This window comes from Mytilus edulis, chromosome 2, assembly GCF_963676685.1.
Source record: "Mytilus edulis chromosome 2, xbMytEdul2.2, whole genome shotgun sequence".
Lineage (NCBI taxonomy): Eukaryota > Metazoa > Mollusca > Bivalvia > Mytilida > Mytilidae > Mytilus > Mytilus edulis.
This window is the reverse complement of record NC_092345.1, coordinates 48,689,886-48,714,429: the sequence shown is the minus strand read 5'-3', so window position 1 is coordinate 48,714,429 and position 24,544 is coordinate 48,689,886. Positions and strand designations below refer to the sequence as shown.

Here is a 24,544-nt window from a genome sequence, read left to right as displayed (position 1 = left end):
GATTAAGTACATACAATCTTAGACTTCATCTTGCAATAGCATTAAAACATTTGACTGTTCTGCCCCTTAAAGGTGATACCCAACACTTTCACTGAAATCAATTTGGCTCGCTTAATTTTCATAAAATTTTGTCAAAGTATTTACTTTGACCCTTTAACAAAAATATAAAAATTTCAAAAATATTGAACCAACCGTTTTGTCAGAAAAATTACACTGGTTATATAGCAGTTTGACAAACACCAATTTTGATCATTGAGAAGCTTAATATTCCTTTTACAACACAACGTAACGTTTAGCTGACTTTACACAGTTATCTCCCTGTAGTGTTAGGTACCACCTTAAAGAACCCGTCTTCAACCAGTTTTGTAAAGACATAAATAAGATTTGTTTCAATTTTTGTATTTTGATTTGTAATCGGGACACTTATTTTTTTTTACCTCAACTGCTATGGTAAAATAATTATATTCAAAATCGCTGCTGCAGATTGAAACACTGTATGTAGTGTGCCGGTAGATAGTTTGAAACTCGAAACTCGCACATTGATAATGTAAAATACATGGAATTAAAAAAAAATGACACTTCTAAAGTTTGATCGTCGTTTCAAAAGTGAGGCATTTGCCTCCATTACGCTACGGCCCTGGGGATTGATTTTGGGAGTTTTGGTTCAAACAGTTTAGGAATTAGGGGCCCAAATAAGCATTATTCTTGGTTTTCGCACAATAACTTTAGTATAAGTAAATAGAAATCTATGAAACTTAAACACAAGGTTTATGACCACAAAAGGAAGGTTGGGATTGATTTTGGGAGTTAAGGTCTGAACAGTTTAGGAATTAGGGGCCAAAAACGGGCCCAAGTAAGCATTATTCTTGGTTTTTGCACCATAACTTTAGTATAAGTAGATAGAAATCTTTGAAATTTAAACACAAGGTTTATGACCATAAAAGGAAGGTTGGGTTTGATTTTGGGAGTTTTGGTCTCAACAGGTTTTTAGGAATAAGGGGCCCTAAGGGTCAAAAATTGAACTTTGTTTGATTTCATCTAAATTGAATAATTGGGGTTCTTTGATATGCCAGATCTAACTGTGTATGTAGATTCTTAATTTTTGGTCCCGTTTTCCAATTGGTCTACATTAAGGTCCAAAGGGTCCAAAATTAAACTTAGTTTGATTTTAACAAAAATTGAATCCTTGGGGTTCTTTGATATGCTGAATCTAAAAATGTACTTAGATTTTTGATTATGGGCCCAGTTATCAAGTTGGTCCAAATCGGGGTCCAAAATTAAACTTTGTTTGATTTCATCAAAAATTGAATAATTGGGGTTCTTTGATATGCCAAATCTAACTGTGTATGTAGATTCTTAATTTTTAGTCCCGTTTTCAAATTGGTCTACATTAAATACCAAAGGGTCCAAAATTAAACTAAGTTTGATTTTAATAAAAATTGAATTCTTTGGCTTTTTTGATATGCTGAATTTAATCATGTACTTAGATTTTTGATTATGGGCCCAGTTTTCAAGTTGGTTCAAATCAGGATCCAAAATTATTATATTAAGTATTGTGCAATAGCAAGAAATTTTCAATTGCACAGTATTCAGCAATAGCAAGAAATCTTCAATTGCACAGCATTGTGCAATAGCAAAAAATGTTCAATTGCACAGTATTGTGCAATAGCAAGAAATTTTCAATTGCACAGTATTGTACAATAGCAAATATTTTCAATTGCAGAGTATTGTGCAATAGCAAGAAATATCTAATTGCACAATATTGTGCAATAGCAAGAAATTTTCAAGTGATTGGAGTTATCTTTCTTTGTCCAGAATAGTAGTTGAATCAACTTAAATCATTGTTTTATACAATACACAATGTATATTCACTTTTACTACCAACTGATAAATTAAAACAATCTTTACCATTCAGTGATAACAAGCACTTTTTGTTACATTTTAATATTTTATGATGTATTTACAGTGACTTGACTGTTAGTGTTGCTCTCCACCAACTGCAATTCATTCAAAATTTTGACCAAACTGCAATTTGTTTTATAAAATCAAATTGTTCAACTGGTCAGAAATTTGAACCAACTGCTGTAGAAAACCACAGCCAAGTCATGAAAGTGCAAGGTGATAAAATAAAACGTACTTACAATCCTATAAGACTTTAACTCCACTTTAATGATGTTGTGACAAAATTAGTTTATCAGTTTGTATAGTTATATTATATTCATTTCCATGCTGAAGGGGAACTTTTTATTTTGAATTGCTATTTAATTGTCCAAACTAAGCTTTCATATAGTTTTTCTTTCTAAAAGTATTCTATATTTATAAGAATCAGACATTATGTGAATTAAAACATTTCATATTCAGTAAAATATGTGTAAAATTGCAATATATGTTTGTAGGAAGTTTCCATGGGGGAGATAATAACTTTTCTTTCAAAAAGTCTTTATTCAAAAGAATAATATTTTAGGTTATCTCCCCTGAAAACTTATCAATAGCATATTGTTATTTCACACATATTTTACTGAATATATGATGTTTTATTTAAAATGATATCTGATTCTTATAATATAGAATACTTTTAGAAAGAAAAACTATATGAAAGCTTAGTTTGGACAATTTTATAGCAATTCAAAATAAACAGTTCCTCTTCAGCATGAAAATGACTATAATATAACTATACAAACTGATAAACTAATTTTGTCACAACATCATTTAGAATGAAATTCAAAACAGTGTGGCTGTGGCCATTGATTGACACATTAAATTCATCCATTAACTGGGACAATTTACGCGAACGTTTGTCTGTAACGACCACTGTTCACGACGTACCTACGATAGACATTTAAACTGTGGGGTCACAAAAGGTTTCTTAACGCCTTTTATTATAAAATAATTCGAAAATTAATCAGGAATAACCTTTATGTTTTGATTTATATAATTGGTATAAATCAAAACATCGTGTTATTTCTGATTAATTTTTCGAATTACTTTATTAAGGTGTTGCGAACCTTTGGTGACCCCATAGTTGAAGTGTCTTTAAAAAGTACATAGTGAGCAGTGGTCGTTACATACAAACGTTCACCTAAATTGTCCCAGTCAATGGATGAATTCAATGTGTCAATCAATGGCCACAGCCACACTGTTTTGAATTTCATTCTAAGTGGAGTTAAAGTCTTATAGGATTGTAAGTATATTTTATTTTATCACCTTGCACTCTCACATTTTGACTGAACAATTTGTTCAATAATCTGACCAGTTGAACAATTTGGTTTATTAAAACAAATTGCAATTTGGTCAAAATTTTGAATGAGTTGCAATTGGTGGAGAGCAACACTAACAGTCAAGTCACTGTAAATAAGTAGTTATTGTTGCAAACTCCATTAGAAATTTGAATTGAGATCAGTTTTGAAAAAAGGGAAAGGGGGATGTGAAAAAAAATGGTGGTGGTGGGGGTTAATTTTTCTCATTTCAGATTTCATAAATAAAAAGAAAATTTCTTCAAACATTTTTTTGAGAGGATTAATATTCAACAGCATAGTGATTGCTCAAAGACAAAAAAAATATTTTAAGTTCATTAGACCACATTCATTCTGTGTCCAAAACCTATGCTGTGTCAGCTATTTAATCACAATCCAAATTTAGAGCTGAATCCAGCTTGAATGTTGTGTCCATACTTGCGCCAACCGTTCAGGGTTCAACCTATGCGGTCGTTTAAAGCTGCACCCTGCAGAGCATCTGCTCTATCATGATTTCCTGTTCACAAGGAAGCTATTGAACCCAGAGTTCCAATTGGTGCAATTAAAATCATCTCATCGAAAACTTGACTGATGATATCACGAGTTGATGTCCCAATTGTCCTAACCACAATTTCGTACTCTTTTTTTACGACCGCAAAATTTTTAATTTTTCGTCGTATATTGCTATCACGTTGGCTGCGTCGTCGTCCTTCGTCGTCGTAGTCCGAATACTTTTAGTTTTTGCACAATAACTTTAGTATAAGTAAATAGAAATCAATGAAATTTGAACACAAGGTTAATGACCACAAAAGGAAGGTTGGGTTTGATTTTGGGAGTTGAAGTCCGAACAGTTTAGAAATTAGGGGCCAAAAAGGGGCCCAAATAAGCATTTTCTTGGTTTTTGCACCATAACTTTAGTATAAGTAAATAGAAATCTATGAAATTTAAACACAAGGTTTATGACCATAAAATTTTTGGTCCAGTTTTCAAATTGGTCTACATTAAGGTCCAAAGGGTCCAAAATTAAACTTTGTTTGATTTTGACAAAAATTGAATCCTTGGGGTTCTTTGATATGCTGAATCTAAAAATGTACTTAGATTTTTGATTTTTGGCCCAGTTTTCAAGTTGGTCCAAATCGGGGTCCAAAATTAAACTTTGTTTGATTTCATCAAAAATTGAATAATTGGGGTTCTTTGATATGCCGATTTTAACTGTGTTTGTAGATTCTAAATTTTTGGTCTCGTTTTCAAATTGGTCAACACAAAGGTCCAAAGGGTCCAAAATTAAACTTAGCTTGATTTTAAGAAAAATTGAATTCTTGGGCTTCTTTGATATGCTGAATCTTAACATGTACTTAGATTTTTGATTATGGGCCCAGTTTTCAAGTTGGTCCAAATCAGGATCCAAAATTATTATATTAAGTATTGTGCAATAGCAAGAAATTTTCAATTGCAAAGTATTCAGCAAAAGCAAGAAATCTTCAATTGCACAGTATTGTGCAATAGCAAGAAATGTTCAATTACACAGTATTGAGCAATAGCAAAAAATCTTTAATTGCACAGTATTGTGCAATAGCAAATATTTTCAATTGCACAGTATTGCGCAATAGCAAGAAATATCTAATTGCACAATATTGTGCAATAGCAAGAAATTTTCAAGTGATTGGAGTTATCTTTCTTTGTCCAGAATAGTAGTTGAATCAACTTAAATCATTGTTTTATACAATATACAATGTATATTCACTTTTGCTACCAACTGATAAATTAAAACAATCTTTAACATTCAGTGATAACAAGCACTTGTTTTACATTTTAATATTTTATGATGTATTTAAATGAGTAGTTATTGCTATTTCTTCAATTTTTTTGAGAGGATTAATATTCAACAGCATAGTGAATTGCTCAAAGGCAAAACAAACATTTTAAGTTCATTAGACCACATTCATTCTGTGTCAGAAACCTATGCTGTGTCAACTATTTAATCACAGTCCAAATTTAGAGCTGAATCCAGCTTGAAAGTTGTGTCCATACTTGCCCCAACCGTTCAGGTTTCAACCTCTGCGGTCGTATAAAGCTGCGCCCTGCGGAGCATCTGGTTCTCTAATGTGACCTACCGAATTAGAATTATCACCGGGTTGGTATTTTTATGAGCAACACGACAGGTGCCACATTTTGAGCAGAATCTGCTTACTCTTCCGGAGCACCTGAGATCAACCCCGATTTTTGGAAAGGTTCATGTTGCTCAGTCTTTAGTTTTTTATGTTGGGTTTTGTAAACTACTGTTTGTATTTCCTACTAAATATGAGTCTGAATATCCCTTTGGTATCTTTCGCCTCTCTTTGACTGAAACTCAATTGGCACCACGGTCATTTTCTACTTTTAAATCTAGCTTTATATTAGAATCGGGCATGTCATATGTAATAACATTAACGGTACCAATTTTTCTGCACCAGATGCGCATATGTAAAGTGCCCAAATTAAGAAAGTTTCGTCATCCAAGAAAAAACGAAAAGTAAAAACCTTTAAGAAAAAAATTAGGACCAGGAAATAGCAAATCGAAAAAAAAAACACGTTTATATTTAGAAGATCTATCCCCCACCCCATCTACAGCTATGTAAACTGCAGAAGTGACCAAATGATCTTGAAAAATAATTGTTTAAAATCGTGCCCCTTAGCCTCAAGATGATATTTGATAGTCATAAGTCTAGAACTCTTCATATCTGCAATATCATAGGTCGTGTTATGACATTGACCTTGACTTTTGAACCCTGACGTCAAAACATCAAAAAGGGGTTTAAAGGTTTATCCATGCATAGCCAAACATTGAACAATGTTTAATGAAAATCAGAAATCTACAATGCATACGAAAGAGTCGCGAACGGACAGAAATCATCTAACACACACAATTAAAAACCAACCGTGCACATGAAAGAGTGTCACGGACGGACAGCCACCATTACACACAAACGCAGATGCCATGGATGAACTTTATCCTTTAACAACCTCTGTTTGAGATAGTGGGTAAAAACCACTATAAAGTAACACACAGAGGTCATGTACTGGGTGTGTAGATCAGAATGGCATGAGGTTAAACTCGTTAAGTACAAACTGCATTGTTGAGAACTGAGTTTGTATTTATTCCTGTAGTAATTAGTAAGAACAGACATGTAATGTAATATAATTAACAGAAGGAATGAGTTGTGGATCAGCTGTGACATTAAATACCTCCCATAATATTCATTGTTTATTGTATTTTCCAGCTTATCAAAGTTATTGTCGTACAACATAGGCCAAAGGAAATAAAAAAAAAAGCGTGAACACTTTAGAAGAGGTCGTTACTTTTTCCATTAATTAATTTGCTTAGTTTCTTTTATCCAGGTGAGCTGTTAGAATAATTTTTATTTCAGTGTTGACGCTTTAATAGTACTTTTTTTTTTTTACTTATAAACATATTGAAATAAGAGTATGACGAAATTGTCTTTGATACGATGTTTTACATGTACACTGATCAAAAACGCCTACAATGGGAACTATGCAAATACATGTATTTCTTGCCAGTTATTTTCGTTTTATACATGTTACATGTTGCATGTTATTACGTGATGAAACATCATTCATTTGATGATCAAATATAAGTACATTTGTAAAGTTATGTCCTACCGATTTGCGTCTGAGATACCGTATTTACGCTATCAACGGAGGGAAAGGTCAAACGTTAATTTTGTGCGAATAAATAAAACTATATATCGTGTGCTTGACGCTTAAAATATGACCATACTAAATAAACAGAGAATTGAAACAAAATTGACTTTGTCATCGTTGCTGGTTTTCAATGAAAACAAATTGTTTATTGTCACAATTTCTAATTTTCGATGGAAACAAATTTTGTTTTTTTTCGCTTTCCATCTGAAACAATTATTTTGTGTTCAGAAAATGTTGAATCCGGTGCCCAAACGTGAGAGACATAATTTTGTTGTGTATCAATAAACCTAGATGGTCTAACAATCACTCTTATTTGCTTTCCAGTAAAAATGAAACCCAACAAGTTATTTCGTGTTTTTTTTCAACGGCAATGTTAATGAACACTATAGATTACACGTAACCAAATAAATGTTTTTTGGAGGGTATGTGTCGTTGGGTGGCTGTTGTATGCCGTTCATGAGTACCTTTTTATTCGTAGTTCCTTACCGCGCGCGCGCGCATGTGATTTTTCGAAGTAGTTACGTATTTGTAAATGTGACATTAGCTATACACAATTTCTATTTTTAATTAATGATTAAATTGCATTGCAAGTATCACGAAGAACACGCATTATTTCTAAAAAAATACTTTTAAAATGAATTTTGTTTTGTTTTCTGAATACGAATAAACATGTGCAACGTGAAGCTACATGTAGTTTTCTCTTTATTTTTCTTTTATGGGTTTTTACTCGTCAACTATCTGTTTTTACTACAAAGCCATTAAACTTCAAAGAGTTCTCAACTATAAGACTTGCATTTGCAGAACAGATTGATTTAGTTATAAATCTATAGTAATTATCTGTCTCTAGTCTTTAATCTATACGTATGCAGGGATATACAGCTGTAGTCTCCATTTAATGTATCCTTAAAAGGAAAGGCTAACTAATGTATTAGAAATCTGTAAATAAAAAAGATATGACATGAATATTTTACTCATCCTACAAAAACAAAGATAAACATTTTAAGCTTTGTAAATTGATATATAAACAAAAGTTGGTTAATACCACTTGCACCTTGTATGACATTTGAATGCATGTGCATGGTGCACTTCGAGTAGTATACAAAACACGCGGAAGTACAAGTTGCATTACAACCATTTACTTTGCTTCGCCTATGATTAAACATCAAACGAAAATACATCTTCGGAGTTTACATTAAAAACGGAACATGTGCTTGGATAATCCAGATACTTTTATACAAACAATTGACTATGGGTCTTACGCAAGTATCCACCTGAAAATGAAGGATAGAAAATCAAGATGAACAGGTAAGCTTTTTTTTCCCTCTCACCTGCACAAGAGTTAATATGTAAAAGTAAATCATGAAATTTCAATTTTATTTGATATTATAATTTTTTTTAAATTTTATATACAATCGAATGAAAACAGTCTCCATGACTTTTGGAAACAACGAAAAGGAATTTTCATATAAACAAAATTAAGTCAAGGGAAAAGACTCGAATTTTATGTTTTTGTTTTTAATTTAAACATTTTATAGAAATTGAAAAGTTCATAAGGAAATTGTAGAGATTGAAATATTTATAAATGCATTTTAGTTTTATCTCAATGTTTACATTTGCCATTGTATTTAAAATTAGGATTTTAGATTACATTTTAAAAGTCAGTTACGCCATTTCTTTTTTAAAGTCTTTTATGATTTTACCAGATGATAGAAATGAATGGAAGGAATGAGAAAATGTTCACTGTGACAGCAACCAAACGACCTAAAACATTCCAAGTCGTATCTACACTTCAAATCTTGAAAAAAAAATTAATTTAAAACAAACTAAAATAATATGAACAGCAAAACCAAATGCTTTGAGAGCTAAAAAAAATTAACAACAGGGTGGACAGGAATATTTTAATGTATCTGGCTTGACCGCCACAGAAGTATGGGAATCAAATATAAAAAAAAAATATTTCGTCGAAAACCTACATTTCCCATATATCATCATAAGCAATGGTAGAGTGTGACGTTTCCATAGTTTTCATCTAAGCTTAAATATATGCCTTGAAACTTTTTTTTTTAAATTTGTCGTTTGATTGATTCCATTAATTGAAGTTAAACTATTTAAAAATGGCTGAATTGAAATAGTCTAATTAGTGAGATAAAAGGCCGTATCTTAGATGAGGGTCCACATTGAGTAGTTTAGGGAGCAAAGTCAAGATCTCACATTTTTAGTCAGGGCGTTTCCACAGTTCTATAGAGAAACACATAGATTAATTCCTTTTTTAAGTGTTTTCATCTAAACAAAATGACGAAAAGGAAATTCGGTTTAATTCTTATAAACTTTTTTGCAATAAAACAATAACAGCTGACCACAGCTGATAATATTTCTGATGCAAATATGAACTCATTAGTTCAGAAAAAAATGAATCCAAGACTAATAGAATCCTGTTAGATTGGATAAAAATAAGGAAAATCTTAACAAACCAAACAAATTATACAACAAAAGAGGAATACATGGCTGTTTGTATATTGCATGTATATACGGTTAATCGATATTATACAATTACTGTCTTTTGATGAGGTAAATATGCGGTTTTATTGACTTTTGAAAAACTGATATTCACTGAGGCCGACGGCCGAAGTGAATATCAGTTTTTCAAAAGTCAATTAAACCCCATATTCACCGAAACAAAAGATAGTAATTGTTTTATTCCATATTCCGAGAGAAGAAAATGTATTTAATCACAAACATATACCAAAACAAATTTTACATGAAACATTTTACCATAACGTTGCATGTAAAAGCGCGTGACGTTTAGCGCGGTGAATAACACTTTCCCAGGTGAATATGCTTTTTTTATTCAAAATCCAATTCGTATAGAGAAACCTACTGAAATAATACCAATATGGAATAAAAGAATCCAATTCGTATAGAGAAACCTACTGAAATAATACCAATATGGAATTAAATCTTTTATTCCATATTGGTATTATTTCAGTAGGTTTCTCTATACGAATTGGATTCTTTTATTCCATATTGGTATTATTTCAGTAGGTTTCTCTATACGAATTGGATTTTGAATAAAAAAGCATATTCACCTGGGAAAGTGTTATTCACCGCGCTAAACGTCACGCGCTTTTACATGCAACGTTATGGTAAAATGTTTCATGTAAAATTTGTTTTGGTATATGTTTGTGATTAAATACATTTTCTTCTCTCGGAATATGGAATAAAACAATTACTATCTTTTGTTTCGGTGAATATGGGGTTTAATTGACTTTTGAAAAACTGATATTCACTTCGGCCGTCGGCCTCAGTGAATATCAGTTTTTCAAAAGTCAATAAAACCGCATATTTACCTCATCAAAAGACAGTAATTGTATATTATTGCTATGTTTTATCCCTTATCTTTCTGTTAAGATAAACAAAAACTATCTTAATGTTTGAATACTCAATTATAATCAAGACAGAATGGTATGTGTTGACTGTTTATTTCATATACAAATAAGGAGATGAGGTACGATTGACAATGAGATAACTATCCACCCGAGTTCAAATGACGTGAATGTAATCAATTGTAGGTATAACCTTCAACAGTGAGCAAAATCCATACCGTGTTTTAGCTAGGAAATGTCCAAACATGACAATTTTGAAACAATTTAATTTAGAAAACTAACGGCCTGATTGATTACAAAATATAATTACGAAAATCAAATATATATAACAGACACGAATCGTTGCATCAGAGACATGTGTAGTATCCCAATATGTCTCGGTTGACTGCGTGAACTTTATAATGACTATAAAATTCGTAAAATACTTTTGAAAAATATTTTGTTCAGGATGTCATTGATTAATACACGACTAGTCTACAAGATAGCAACCTAAAGTCGCTAAACTAATGGTCAATATTCGATCTGCACTAGTGTTTCATCCAACCATGAATGTTTTTTAATAGATCTTGAAATTAAATTGATACTACTCAATTGCGATTAAAAACAAAAACACTTTCCGTTGCGACAGGGTGGCATAAATATGTGTTATTTGTTTCACATGCGTTTTCAACTTAAAACATATCTATATACGGTGGCATAGCACAAAAATTTACATTTTCATTTTTGAAAGAAATTACATATTTCATGCATGGGTATGCTATTTTTTAATGACCATCTATTTTTGATTTATTAATTTAGTTTGAAATCAATCTGTGAACACCCATCCTTTCAGTTAAATTTAATGCAATTTTTTAATTGAAAAAAAGTAACACATTACATCATGTTATGTTCTGGTTAAGACAACTTCACGTGTCAAAATCCACAGTCGATCATTGAAGATATTGAATGTTTTTACAAGATAACACGAGATAAAAGATGTGTAAACAAAATGTTAATTATTTTTGAGTTAATTTCATGATGTTTATTCCCACCTTGCATCATTGCAAAAGCTGTTAGAATTCTAATAAAGGTAGTAATTTAAGAACTTATTCATCAAGAAAACCATGGCAGAAAATAAAGAGCAGAAAAGATTTCCAATAAAATATTAATGTGTCTGATATTTTATACAATTTGTTATATTTTATATTTCACCTAAACCCCAATCGGCTTTTAAACTCTCTACTTTAGTATGTAAAACAAGCCTTTTCATTACTTAAGTCTATGTTGGATATCCCTGTTTTATGACTAAAACCGTCAATGAAAGATGCACATTTTTATTTTTATTACTTTTTATTCATAAGATAAGTCTCCGACACAGGTTTACCAATATTATAAGTAAAAAAAACACGTCAGGAAATTGAATATTTATATGATAAGTGTGTAAAGATTAAAAAAAAATAGCGATAAACACAAAAGTGGTAATGAGTGAAACTAGAGGCTCCTGTACTAAGTCAGGAATACGACAATTGTTTCCCAGTCGCCCCTTTGGTTGACACCATCGAGCGTTTAATTGGTTTTGTCATGTTTTTGGACTTCCCACCTCGGTATTTTAAATTATAAATATATATTTTTTTTCTCCTTTAAGAGTCCGATTCGCTCACCTGTCAACAGAATTTGCTGTTTATAAGTTCTAATAACAGAATTTGCTGTTTATAAGTTCTAATATATGTCTAATATAGTTTTTGAGATAAAAGTAAAAATCTGGTAATAAGTAAAAAAACCTCATTTAGTGTAAATTGACATTGCGATAAGACGTGTCACGGTACTTGTCTATCCCAAATTCATGTATTTGGTTTTGATGTTAATATATTTGTTATTCTCGTGGGATTTTGTCTGATGCTTGGTCCGTTTCTGTGTGTGTTAGTTACATTGTAGTGTTGTGTCGTTGTTCTCCTCTTGTATTTATGCGTTTCCCTCAGTTTTAGTTTGTTACCCCGATTTTGTTTTTTGTCTATGGATTTATGAGTTTGAACAGCGGTATACTACTGTTGCCTTTATTTAGGACAAATAACCCCTATTATAAGGGCTCCTATGGTTTGCGTCATTTTTTTTTTTAGATCTTGTTTTGCTCATATTTTTTTGCTGTTCATAGCAGTTTCAATGTTTCGAGCTATCTGTTATAATTTTCGAGATACAACAAAAAAGGAATTAACTTCTTTCTATAAGGGTTCAACTCTTTAAACGCTGCCCTATTTATAGATCTTATTTTGCTGAACATTTTTGCATTTTACAATTTTTATTATAGTTTTTGCCAAAAAAAATTGTAGAAACAAATGGGTAAACGTCGTTTTCAAAAGCTAAAACTGTTATTAAAGGTCAATTGTCGATTTAGGACATGCTGACTTATTTGTAGATCCAATAATGATGAATCCTTCAAAATCGTTCCATCTACTATATACATTCCTACAAAAGCTTACATATTGTTGGTATCTTGGGCGGACACTAGACTTTTTTTTAAATAGTATGAAATTCAAAACAGTGTAGCTGTGGCCATTGATTGACACATTAAAATCATTCATTGACTGGGACAATTTAGGTGAACGTTTGTATGTAACGACCAATGCTCACTATGTACTTTTTAAAGAAACTTAAACTATGGGGTCACCAAAGGTTCTCAAAACCTAAATAAAGTAATTCGAAAAATTAATCAGAAATAACACGATATTTTGATTTATATCAATTATATAAATCAAAACACAAAGTTTATTCCTGATTAATTTTTCGAATTATTTTATAATTAAAGGCGTTAAGAAACCTTTGGTGACCCCACAGTTTAAATGTCTATCGTAGGTACGTCATGAACAGTGGTTGTTACAGACAAACGTTCACGTAAATTGTCCCAGTCAATGGATGATTTTGATGGGTCAATCAATGGCCACAGCTACACTGTTTTGAATTTCATACTAATAGTGTACGCGTGACCGATACCATGCTATATAAAATTTTCAGAAGTTGGCAAATGTCTTACAGAGGGAAATTAAAAAGAAGAATAGAATAAAACTAATGAAAATTTAAACTTTATCTGCAGTTACTAGGTACTGCGAGACTTGCACCTTGAGTGTTATCTTTCAAAAGATAACAGGTATTAATAAAAAATATTGAACATTTCCTCAAACTACACCAACCATCAACAAAGAAATAGTCAAGCAATAACGATCACGGTATATGTGTCAGAGAGTCCAACTTGGTACATATAAAATTCAATGGATTAAATTTGTGAATCAGAAGGAAAACCTATAAATCTCGCCCATATATGATCATATAAATATACAAATCTTTAGACTGATATAATTTTTTCCTTATCTGCATAGTATCGCCTATTCTAGACGATCCGGTACATAGTAAATTTGCTGGTTGGTCGTTTTTATAGACTTTTATATAAATATATATATATATATATATATAATTAAAACATGTAAAAAAAACTTCTTGTTGACAACAGTCTACTGACAAGATATAGCTACATTATTGGCTAATTAGAAGCGTAACAATCAATGGTATACAGTCTTTAGTTCAAAGTTTTCAACTATGTCTTAGTTCAATCTAATTAAAATATTGATCTCTGATGACGTTATAATATTGGTCTTAGTTTATCCCCTTGGTAACTTCTTGCATTTCTATGTTTGCCATTAAAAAATGCGTGCTTTAGGCAATGCGTAGTCCCAACTGTCTCTTTACTCAATTTGGATTTAACAAACCTCTTCCCACCTAACACTTACTGTCAATAGGTTAAGCACACTGCTTCAGAAGCAACGAATTTAACCACCTGGTTCGTGTAAATCGATATTCTCTTGTAGTATCATTTTCTATTTTTTTTATTTCGGAATTGATTTGGTCTATCATTTATTTATGATAATTTGCTATTACAACTGGTTACAATTTCACTTTGCCAAGACTTGCTTTGTAAGCTCTCAATACAGATCAGGTGTTCGTATTTTATTTTTGTTGATTTCAGTTAACTTTAAGACGAAGAACAACAATAAAACAGCTGTTCTTTTGCCTTTCTGTGGTTTTTTTTGTGTGCATGTACTGATTTTGTGTCACGGATGGTTCCCAATTTTCTTTTTATTATATACGATTTTTATTCAGGAGTTTGTCATACGTGGGAATTATAATATGTGTGAACAGCGTTCTTTCATACAGAGCTTACCAAAACCTGATACCAAATGGCGACAAAGTACCCCATCCTTGTAACAAAAGACAAACATGGGAAGGAGTTGGACATCGACAAAATGAGGGCGGAGATGAACAAAATCCCTTTGGTATCGACTTTCAGCAATTCGGAGAGGTATTCCAAAATACATATAGACCAAATAATAATACAGTAATTGATTCAAAATTAAAAAAGAATAAACGTGTTGGAACATATTGTAGAAAGTTTAGACCTACGATGGAAGCGGTTGTATGTTTTAGTCATGCAAAATCCTCATTTCTAGATAGGTTTTGCATGACAAGACTATCTGACGAAAAATCACGATGTTACAGACCTTAACTGACCCCCCCTTAACTGTATATAATACGAAACCCTCGAACAGTCGGACAGTTATTCAAATAATAGAATGAAATTCAAAACAGTGTGGCTGTGGCCATTGATTGACACATTAAATTCATCCATTGACTGGGACAATTTACGTGAACGTTTGTCTGTAACGACCACTGTTCACGACGTACCTACAATAGACATTTAAACTTTGGGGTTACCAAAGGTTTCTTAATGCCTTTAATTATAAAATAATTCGAAAAAATAATCAGGAATAACCTTTATGTTTTGATTTATATAATTGATATAAATCAAAACATCATGTTATTTCTGATTAATTTTTCGAATTACTTTATTAAGGTGTTAAGAACCTTTGGTGACCCCATAGTTTAAGTGTCTTTAAAAAGTACATAGTGAGCATTGGTCGGTACATACAAACGTTCACCTAAATTGTCCCAGTCAATGGATGAATTTAATGTGTCAATCAATGGCCACAGCCACACTGTTTTGAATTTCATTCTATTTAAAATATCACACGAACACTGCATCCTCATTTTATTGTCACCCCAAACATTTATGGAATTTCAAAATATTTCATTGTTTGCTCGAAATATTTGACATATAAGTGAGGACACATATTAGTGTGGATATATATAAGTGAGGACACATATTAGTGTGGATATTAGGTTTGGATAGTTGACACTGTTCTCTCATATGGTTATATTTTAAACTGTGTTGCACAGTGACAGTCAACCTGTACTAAAACATAAAATAATATCAAAGTGGTTATTTGATATTCAGTTTTAATGTCCAAGACTGTAATGGACGACACTAATTGCATGGATAACCAAATGATTCTTATAAAATATGTTGTACTTTGATTTTTGATAGCAGCAAAGTCCATCCCAAAAGACAAATAAAAGAGGGACCTAAGATACCAGAGAGAGAGTCAAACTCATAGATAGAAAATAAACCGACAATGCTATGGCTAAAAAAGAAAAAGACAAACAGACAAATAATAGTACACAAGACACAACATAGAAAAGATAAACTAAAGACTAAGCAACACACTGCACACTCAAATAAAAACCGCAATTTTGTAATTCAATAATTTAAATTTTAATTCAGTGGAATAAAAAGCTGTGTCTATTGGATTCTGATGGGGATGGAAGATACAATGGTGAAGAACTTGGTGATCCAGATTGTACCTGGAAGACACAGTATGATAATGTTCATCTCTGTACAACAAATTTATCTCATCCAGGTAAAGTTAGAATTGAAAAAATCTAGACATGATTTTAGTTTTTGCTTTATTTTTGCCGATGACTATCCTTACAAGTAAGAGAACTCATTGGCCATGATTGTATTTTTATTTTGACAATTCGTATTCTTCATATTTGTATAGGATACACACTATTTTGCCATATCATCCTACTGAAGCACGAATCCGTGTGCAGGATTTTCCCGCAGTATTGAAGACCCATTGGTGACCATTCGGCCTTTTCTGCTCTTTGTTCGGATTATTGTCTCTTTGACACATTTCCCATTTCCAACCTCAATTTTATCATACCAGGTTAATTCCATGGTGATCAGATGCATAATTGTGTACTATGTTTCATCTTGATTGGAAGCTTATTTTCTTTGCTAAAATTTGAACAGAATACATGAATGGTTAATATATATACTCAACCCAATTTCACACATTCAGGTGAAAAAGCTAGGATCCTTTTAGTATATTGAACTAAGGACAGGGGACTCTTAAAATATTTACTTTTATTGTGTATATACATATTAATGATCTGGTTGTTATTTTTTTTATTTTCCTTATGTTATGTTGTGTCACATACTATAAATATGTAATTTTATGGCAATAAAGATTTGAATTGAATTGAATTGTTAAAATAATAAAAAATTACAAACACGAATTGACTTTAATATAAAAATAAGGAGATATGGAATGATTGCCAATGAGTCAACTATATGGATATCCACCAAAGTTCAAATGATGAGTGGATTTAAGCAATCATAGGAAACTGTACGGCCTTTTAATTTACCCTATACCTGAGTCTGATGTAAAAGGCCCTGTCATGAAAAATATGAAACAATTCAAAAGAGAAAACTGACCTAATTTATAACGAAACAAGTTACGAAAAACAAATATGACAGACACGAAGAACACCAAACACGGAACTTCAGGCTCCTCAGTATGGACAAGCAGAATGTGACTGACAGGGTTAATATGTTTGTGATTGCCCAACCATCCCCAACCTGAGAAAGTGTTTTTTAAAGTAAAAAAAAATAATCACATTTAATTTGAAGACATTTTTTATATTATTTTTAGGGATTTGTGAACCCTTAGATAGTTCCTTGTGTCGGGAAAGGGCATGGCTATCTTGCGAAGCATCCATAGACGACTGTCCATCGCTGAAGGAAAAAGGTAATAAGTTAAATTTTAGATCAAAATGCGAAGATGTTTCTGTTTCTCTCCAGTGATTTTTCTTACTGCATTAACGGTTTGATCTTAACAAGAGTGCACACGCTGAAATGCCTTCTATACTAATCATTGATATTATGTTGATAGTCCTAAGTATAAAGCTAAGCTTTATACAACTGTCACATAAACTTAACATTAACCAAGATAACTAAACAAAGACCAATGAACCATGAAAATGAGGTCAAGGTCAGATGAACCATGCCAGGCAGACATGTTGAGCTAACAATGCTTCTATACAACATATATAGTTGACCTATTACTTATAGTTTAAGAAAAATAGACCAAAACACAAAAACTTAACACTAAGCAATGAACAGTGAAAATGAGGTCAAGGTCAAATAAAACCTGCGCGACTGACATAAAGATCATAAAATATTTCCATACACCAAATATAGATGACCTATGTCATATAGTATTAGACAAAAAGACCAAAACTCAAAAACTTAACTTTGACCACTGAACCATGAAAATGAGGTCAAGGTCACATGGCATCTGCCCGCTAGATAGGTACACCTTACAATCATTCCATACAACAAATATAGTAGACCTATTGCATATAGTATGAGAAAAACAGACCAAAACACAAAAATTTAAATATAACCACTGAACCATGAAAATGAGGTCAAGGTCAGATGACACCTGCCAGTTGGACATGTACACCTTACAGTCCTTCCATACACCGAATATACTAGCCCTATTGCTTGTAGTATCTGAGATATGGACTTGACCACCAAAACTTAACCTTGTTCACTGATCCATGAAATGAGGTCGAGGTCAAGTGAAAACTGTCTGACAGACATGAGGACCTTTCAAGGTACGCACATATCAAATATAGTTATCCTATTACTTATAATAAGAGAGAATTCAACATTACAAAAAATCTGAACTTTTTTTTCAAGTGGTCACTGAACCATGAAAATGAGGTCAAGGACATTGGACATGTGACTGACGGAAACTTCGTAACATGAGGCATCTATATACAAAGTATGAAGCATCCAGGTCTTCCACCTTCTAAAATATAAAGCTTTTAAGAAGTTAGCTAACACCGCCGCCGCCAGATCACTATCCCTATGTCGAGCTTTCTGCAACAAAAGTTGCAGGCTCGACAAAAATAGTTTTGAATTGTATTATTGTACCATTTTTTGCAATATTTTTTTCATCATTAACAGAAAGAAAGATGAATGGATTGATTGATTGATGGATAAATTGGACGTTAGATTGGAGGGATGAAAAATGGATGAATGTTTGAATGAAATGGATATCATTTAGTCCTATAACATATGACTTCGCATTCTTATTCAATTTTTAACGTTTTTAAACTGATATTTTCATTTTTTATTTTTTTGGTGGCACATTGATAGTAAAAAAATAATATCAGAACAGTAAATAGAAATAGTAAATAATGCCCCCGAGGTCATATGTTATAGGACTAGGATATCATTTAAAAAGAGTATTACCACTGTATTGATCTGTAAAATTGTTCAAAATCCTTTCTTAAATAAATGTCGCATTTTTAATTTAGATACAAGAAATATAACTGTAAAAATGCCAAAGAGGAAAGTACCAAGGCAGACGACAACTTACACGTGTCTGCTATTTGAATTTCCACAAGACCAAGATTACCACATCGTAGCAACCAAGCCCGTCATTGACAACAAACATGTGATGCATCATATTCTTTTATTTGGTTGTGACGAATCAGGTACTGCAGTATTTTTATATTTACAGTAAGTTACCATTACAAAATATTCCTGCATGTCTGTAATGTCTGTATGTCCTAACCTCTCAGGCCTACATTACTAAAACACAACAGATTGTTGGTGCCATAATACTAGTAAATAATCAAAGTGCTTGTAAGCACAGAAGGGTAAAGATTGGGTTATTTTATCAGTGGGAAGTAAAATAATAATAAATATTGCATTGTCAATAAAGCATTTGTTGCAGTTGGTTCAACTACAAATCTGGACAATGGGAGATAACTCTATTTTATTTTTTATTTTATTTTAAATGACTTTAACAATGACATCATTTATGTTTTAAAATTTGAACAGATATTAGATTTCTTGCACCTTGCAGAAGTTATGCAATTTTCTTGACACGTGTAACATCGTTTTATGACCTGAGTATTTGAGCATATATAATATTGATAAATTTCTGGAAATGTTCATGGATAGGGTGTAAAGAATATTATGATCAATGCACTATCTGTAGTAATAAGCCTTGGAAGATTTAGATATCAAGTTAGTAACATAGGGTTTTGATTGCATTTCATGCAATCTTTACCCCAAAAAGGGTCTTCAGTTTTGAAAGTTAAAGGCTATTTTACGTTAGTCTAACTTTCAAAAAAAGAACCATAAGAGTTATAAAAACACAATTAAAATGAGGTTATCCTTACTATTCAATAAGCAAATTTCACTGATCAAAAATACATAATAGTTCAATGATTTTAAAATTAACTAAAACCTTCAAACATATTGAACATTTATATACGTTTAATTTTTCTGTAATTATCATTGTGTGAGCGTTGTCTTGTTTGTTTTCTGTCTGCTGTCTCGGTATATATGAACTTTCTATATTTTTAAACTAAATCTGACGCTCTGGGCGAAGTTTTGGTAACCAAATTTACTTTTTGAAATGATTTCAGTGGAAGACATTACAGAAGACATGAATGAACCATTTACCTGTGGTATGATTGCGAGTCCTAAATGCTCGAGTGTGATTGGTATTTGGAGTATGGGAATGTCAGGGGAATGTTCTCACAATAGTTCAGGGTTTAGAATTGGAAAAAACGGGTTTAGGAAAGGTGCACTTCAGGTATGATTTAAAGGGTATGTGTGTCCTCTTACACCCCAAAACACCTGATATTACTGTTAAGCTGGTATTGAAATAATTGTTTTATATAGTGTTCTAATCCTGAACGTGAAATTACAGTATCTGTGTAATTGCTAATCCCCAGGGTCCCTTCAAAAAACAAGATTTACATATTGAAAAAGATTGATACACTATAAACTTTATTTTGCATACAAAGTCAACAAGTTGGCAATAAAGTATAAGTTTTTCACATTTAAACCAGATGTTTCAAGTATGTAGAATTATATTACTTCTTTATCATTGATATTGAGGAGGTTTGAATATTGTTGTTTTTTTTGGGGGGAGGGGGCTAAAATTAGATTAGACAATAATGTTTCCCTAATATTATAGATTCATTGGAATAACCCTGATCTCTACGACGGGATGACAGATGCGTCTGGAATGACAATATTTTACACACATGTATTACGACAATACGATGCTGGAATTATGATAGTCGGGCAGTATTGGATTGATCTTCAGCCAAAGAAAAAGAGAGTTGTCGTTACTGGCGAATGTTCACCTGAATGTTCAGACAAGCTTATTGAAGATGAAATCTATATTACATCTGGATATAACCATATGCATTATTTGGGTAAATTTTTCCATAGACCAATTCATTATTTGGAAACACCCGTTTTATTTTACAATCTTTTTGATTGAAGTTTCATTTATGAAGGCTAAGAACTAGCAACTTAAATTTTTCATCAAAGCTCACATGCATTTTCGTAATAAGATTAGAAGACTACATATTGATTGATTGATAATGATTGGTTGTTTAACGTTTAGTGGACAACATGTTGAGAATGAAAAGATAAGGGGTAAATATACAAGAGATACTATCAAACACCTATAAATGTCGGAGTATCGTGCTTTATTTTGAAAGTAATGGATGATAAGCGAAACAGTCATATATATATAGTGATGATGATCAAATACCCATCTACAGCGTTTTGATATTTTTCAGAATAACTTCCAGAATGTCAGAATGAAGTATCCAATAAGGGTTCAATCTCTTAAACCTTTAACTGTGTTTTTAACAGTTTTGTCTACAGTCAAGCAGATTTAATCTTAGTATGGGTCCTCGTATTGTAGGATGAAAGATCGTAATTTCATAAATTTATTAAAGTTAAGATATTGCTAAATGAAAAGGTCAGGTTTATCGGGAGTCATTACATTATACAAGAAATAATGGACAGTTTTCAGACATTATGGATAAATTTCCAAATAGTTAGAATTGATTTGAATCATATTATGAACATAATTTAATCATGTCTGAATGATCGTCAAATATATTTTGAAGGTCGTCAAGAACGAATAGAATTGTACCGTAAAGACAGAAAAATAAAAGATCTCGCATATGACCAGAATTTCAACTACGACATGCCTGTGCTTCACAGGTAACTTTAAAAGAATAGCTTTTAATCTGTTTAATTCCTTCTTTAACAAAGCAACAGAAACTTAACTTATTCTCCATCACACCAGGAAATCCATAAAAGTCCTATTGTTACACAAATAAGATTATCTACAGCTTGAATTTGCGTATGTCTTTTCTATATTAGAGATGCAGTTCATAACTTCGGCAGTGTTACCTATGATCACCTAAACTCATCATAGATACAAGGATTACATTTTGCATTTACGCCAGACTTTTGTCTCCAAAAGACTCATCAGTGACCCTCGAATCCATTTTTTAAAGATAAAATTGAGAATGGAAATGGGGAATGTGCCAAAGAGACAACAACCCCACCATAGAGCAGACAACAGCAGAAGGTCACCAACAGGTCTTCAATGCAACGAGAAATACCTGCACCCGGAGGCGTCCTTCAGCTAACCAATGATATTTATAGAAAAGATATTAAATGCCATTTCATGCAATCAACACACCAAAAATGACTAAAATATCTTTAGGGTATTCACCAAAAATCAGGGTATAATTAATGGAAACACAGGTATTTAAATACATGTATATAATATTCCTGTTTAACAAAGAAGTAGCAACTGAACTTATTAAAAAAACCAACAACATGGAGTCCCCAAAAGTGCCATTTGAGATTTACTAAAGCTTGAAAATACCTATGTTTATTCTATAATAGAGATACAGTTCATATATTGTTACCCCTAATCATTCTATGGTCAGCAGATAGCCAAGTTGACACTTTGATAGTATAAAAAGAAAGTGATTTGGGATATACTGTGACCAAGAGTAACACTCAACAAGCAACACAATAAAAACATATATGTTGGTCAATATAAATTTTCAATGATCGACAAGTGAGATCTAGCTCTAAACTGCTCTCAGTTTAGATTTGTTTAGTACATGTTTTCAGTGCCTATTTTTATCTGGATCTGTAAAATATTCGGAGGTACATAGAGTAATAAGTGCAGAGTACAGTTCTTATTTCTACAATATTGTACCTATAGGGTGTACTATTTTTTGGCTTATTTAAGCGGATAGAAAAAAATCAGCAAAATAAATTCCACCAATTTAAAATGGCACATGCAAATTCCAAAGGTTTCGAATCTGGCAAAAAAATTTTGTATACCTTATTCAATGAAAGTCATGAAGTATGACACCAACTATACAGTATTACAGATGACAATTCATAAAAACATGTGAAATAAAACAGAATAATACTGTATCAACTAATGGTGACAATTCCAGAAAACTAGGTGACAAAAAAAATCACATTTTCAATACAGAAATCAAGCCCTTTTACATCTAATATTGGTCACTGTACTTCAGGATGGAGGTGCTCATCAACATTTGTAAATGGTGTATAGTGTCAAAAGCAATAACATTATTTCTCTATAAGGCAACTCATTCGTATATATACATGTTAAGCTTATAGGTTAATAATTTGTTTTCTTTAATTAACTAAATACTCCATTTTAAGATTTTTAATTACTAACAAATATTTACTACTCAAATTTAAATAATTTTTTAAAGAATATCACAAACACCGTCTTGGTTTTGTTTCTATATTTCAGCTATCAGGAACCAGTAAAGTTAAAACCAGGAGATGAAATAAAGGTAACATGTATATATTCTACAACCTCACGTTCAGAAAATGTTCATTTCGGATACTCTACATCAGATGAAATGTGTCTTGGATTTTTAACCTATTTTCCAAAAGAAAACTTGAAAGATCCATACTGCACTAATTGGAAGTCAATATCAAGGTGTCTTTTATGGAAAGAAGATGTTGACACAGATGTGCAGGGGTGCTACATACAACGTTTATTACAAGGTCAAGATGTAACAGCCAATCAAATCATTCAAAACATTATGCAAGCATGTGCTCCATTTGAAACATGTTCTGATTGGTGCAGGTTTTCTTTGAATTCAGCCAGACAGCATCCATGTTTCCAAGGTGATGTGTTAGATTTTATTGGCTTTGAAACTATACATGATTTACCAAAATTTCTTATTCCATTTATATTATGTGATTTTAAAAGAGATATGAATTTTTCAACTGAAGTGATATTTAAGAAACAACAGACATTTGTTCCTGTAAACCAACATAATTTGTCTATATGTCACTCAAAACGTTCTCATATTTCTTTATTTCTTTTACAAGTTATATTTTTTATTCTCATTAGCTAATAAACCAAAAATTTGTCTTCTTAAAAAAACAACATTGATTTGCCAGTATAAAACAAAAGACAACATTGGTTTGCCTGTATTAAAAAGAAGAAGGGAAATGGGATATATCAATGCTAATACAACTGCATAGGAAATATCAGTGACCAACCACTAGTGGTTCACTGTAAATAAGACTGAATCACAAACTAATATATATAAATTAAGCAAAGGTTCATAGCCAATAGACCATGACTAGGGAATGGGGCCAAATAATCTCCATGGAAAAGAGATGTGCCAATGCTTATACAACTGCAAATCAAATATCTTTGACTTACCACTAGTGGTTTATTATAAAGTAGACCTAGTCACAAATTAATACATTATTGATGTGGACTCCGCAGATTTTGGAAACAGCATACTTATGTCTCACTTTTTGACTCCGTCAAGGCAAGACAAAAAAACAAAGAACTTTGGAAGCACATCAGATACCACCTGTATTGTATATATACATACATTGAAGTTAGATGCCAGGATTCCTCTACAACCAACTCAAGCATTGTGATCTATGTTTTTTTTGTTTTTTTTGTTTTTTTTTTAAAGCTAATGGATGTAAGTGGTTGTTTAAAACATTAAACAAGATGATTTCAGTCAAGCTGGATTACAATGGAAAGGTACTTCAAAGGAAAATATTCCTTAAAGTTTAAGGATGACAACTTAATGAATGTCAGCACATTGTCCTCTGGGCTTTGGGCCATGTGAGCTATTATAAAATATTCA

The 24,544-nt window shown here is 31.9% G+C and overlaps 1 protein-coding gene across 1 annotated transcript; it reads left to right on the top strand.

Annotated features, from left to right (window-relative positions):
- The first annotated feature begins 7,982 nt into the window (after positions 1–7,982).
- LOC139512331 (tyramine beta-hydroxylase-like) lies at positions 7,983–24,315 on the top strand. Its single transcript, XM_071299858.1, has 9 exons — positions 7,983–8,240; positions 14,447–14,645; positions 15,966–16,101; positions 17,179–17,274; positions 18,854–19,033; positions 19,976–20,145; positions 20,533–20,776; positions 21,485–21,581; positions 23,173–24,315. The coding sequence occupies exons 1-9, from the start codon at positions 8,233–8,235 to the stop codon at positions 23,786–23,788; spliced, it is 1,746 nt and encodes a 581-aa protein (XP_071155959.1). The 5' UTR covers positions 7,983–8,232; the 3' UTR covers positions 23,789–24,315.
- Positions 24,316–24,544: the final 229 nt, after the last annotated feature.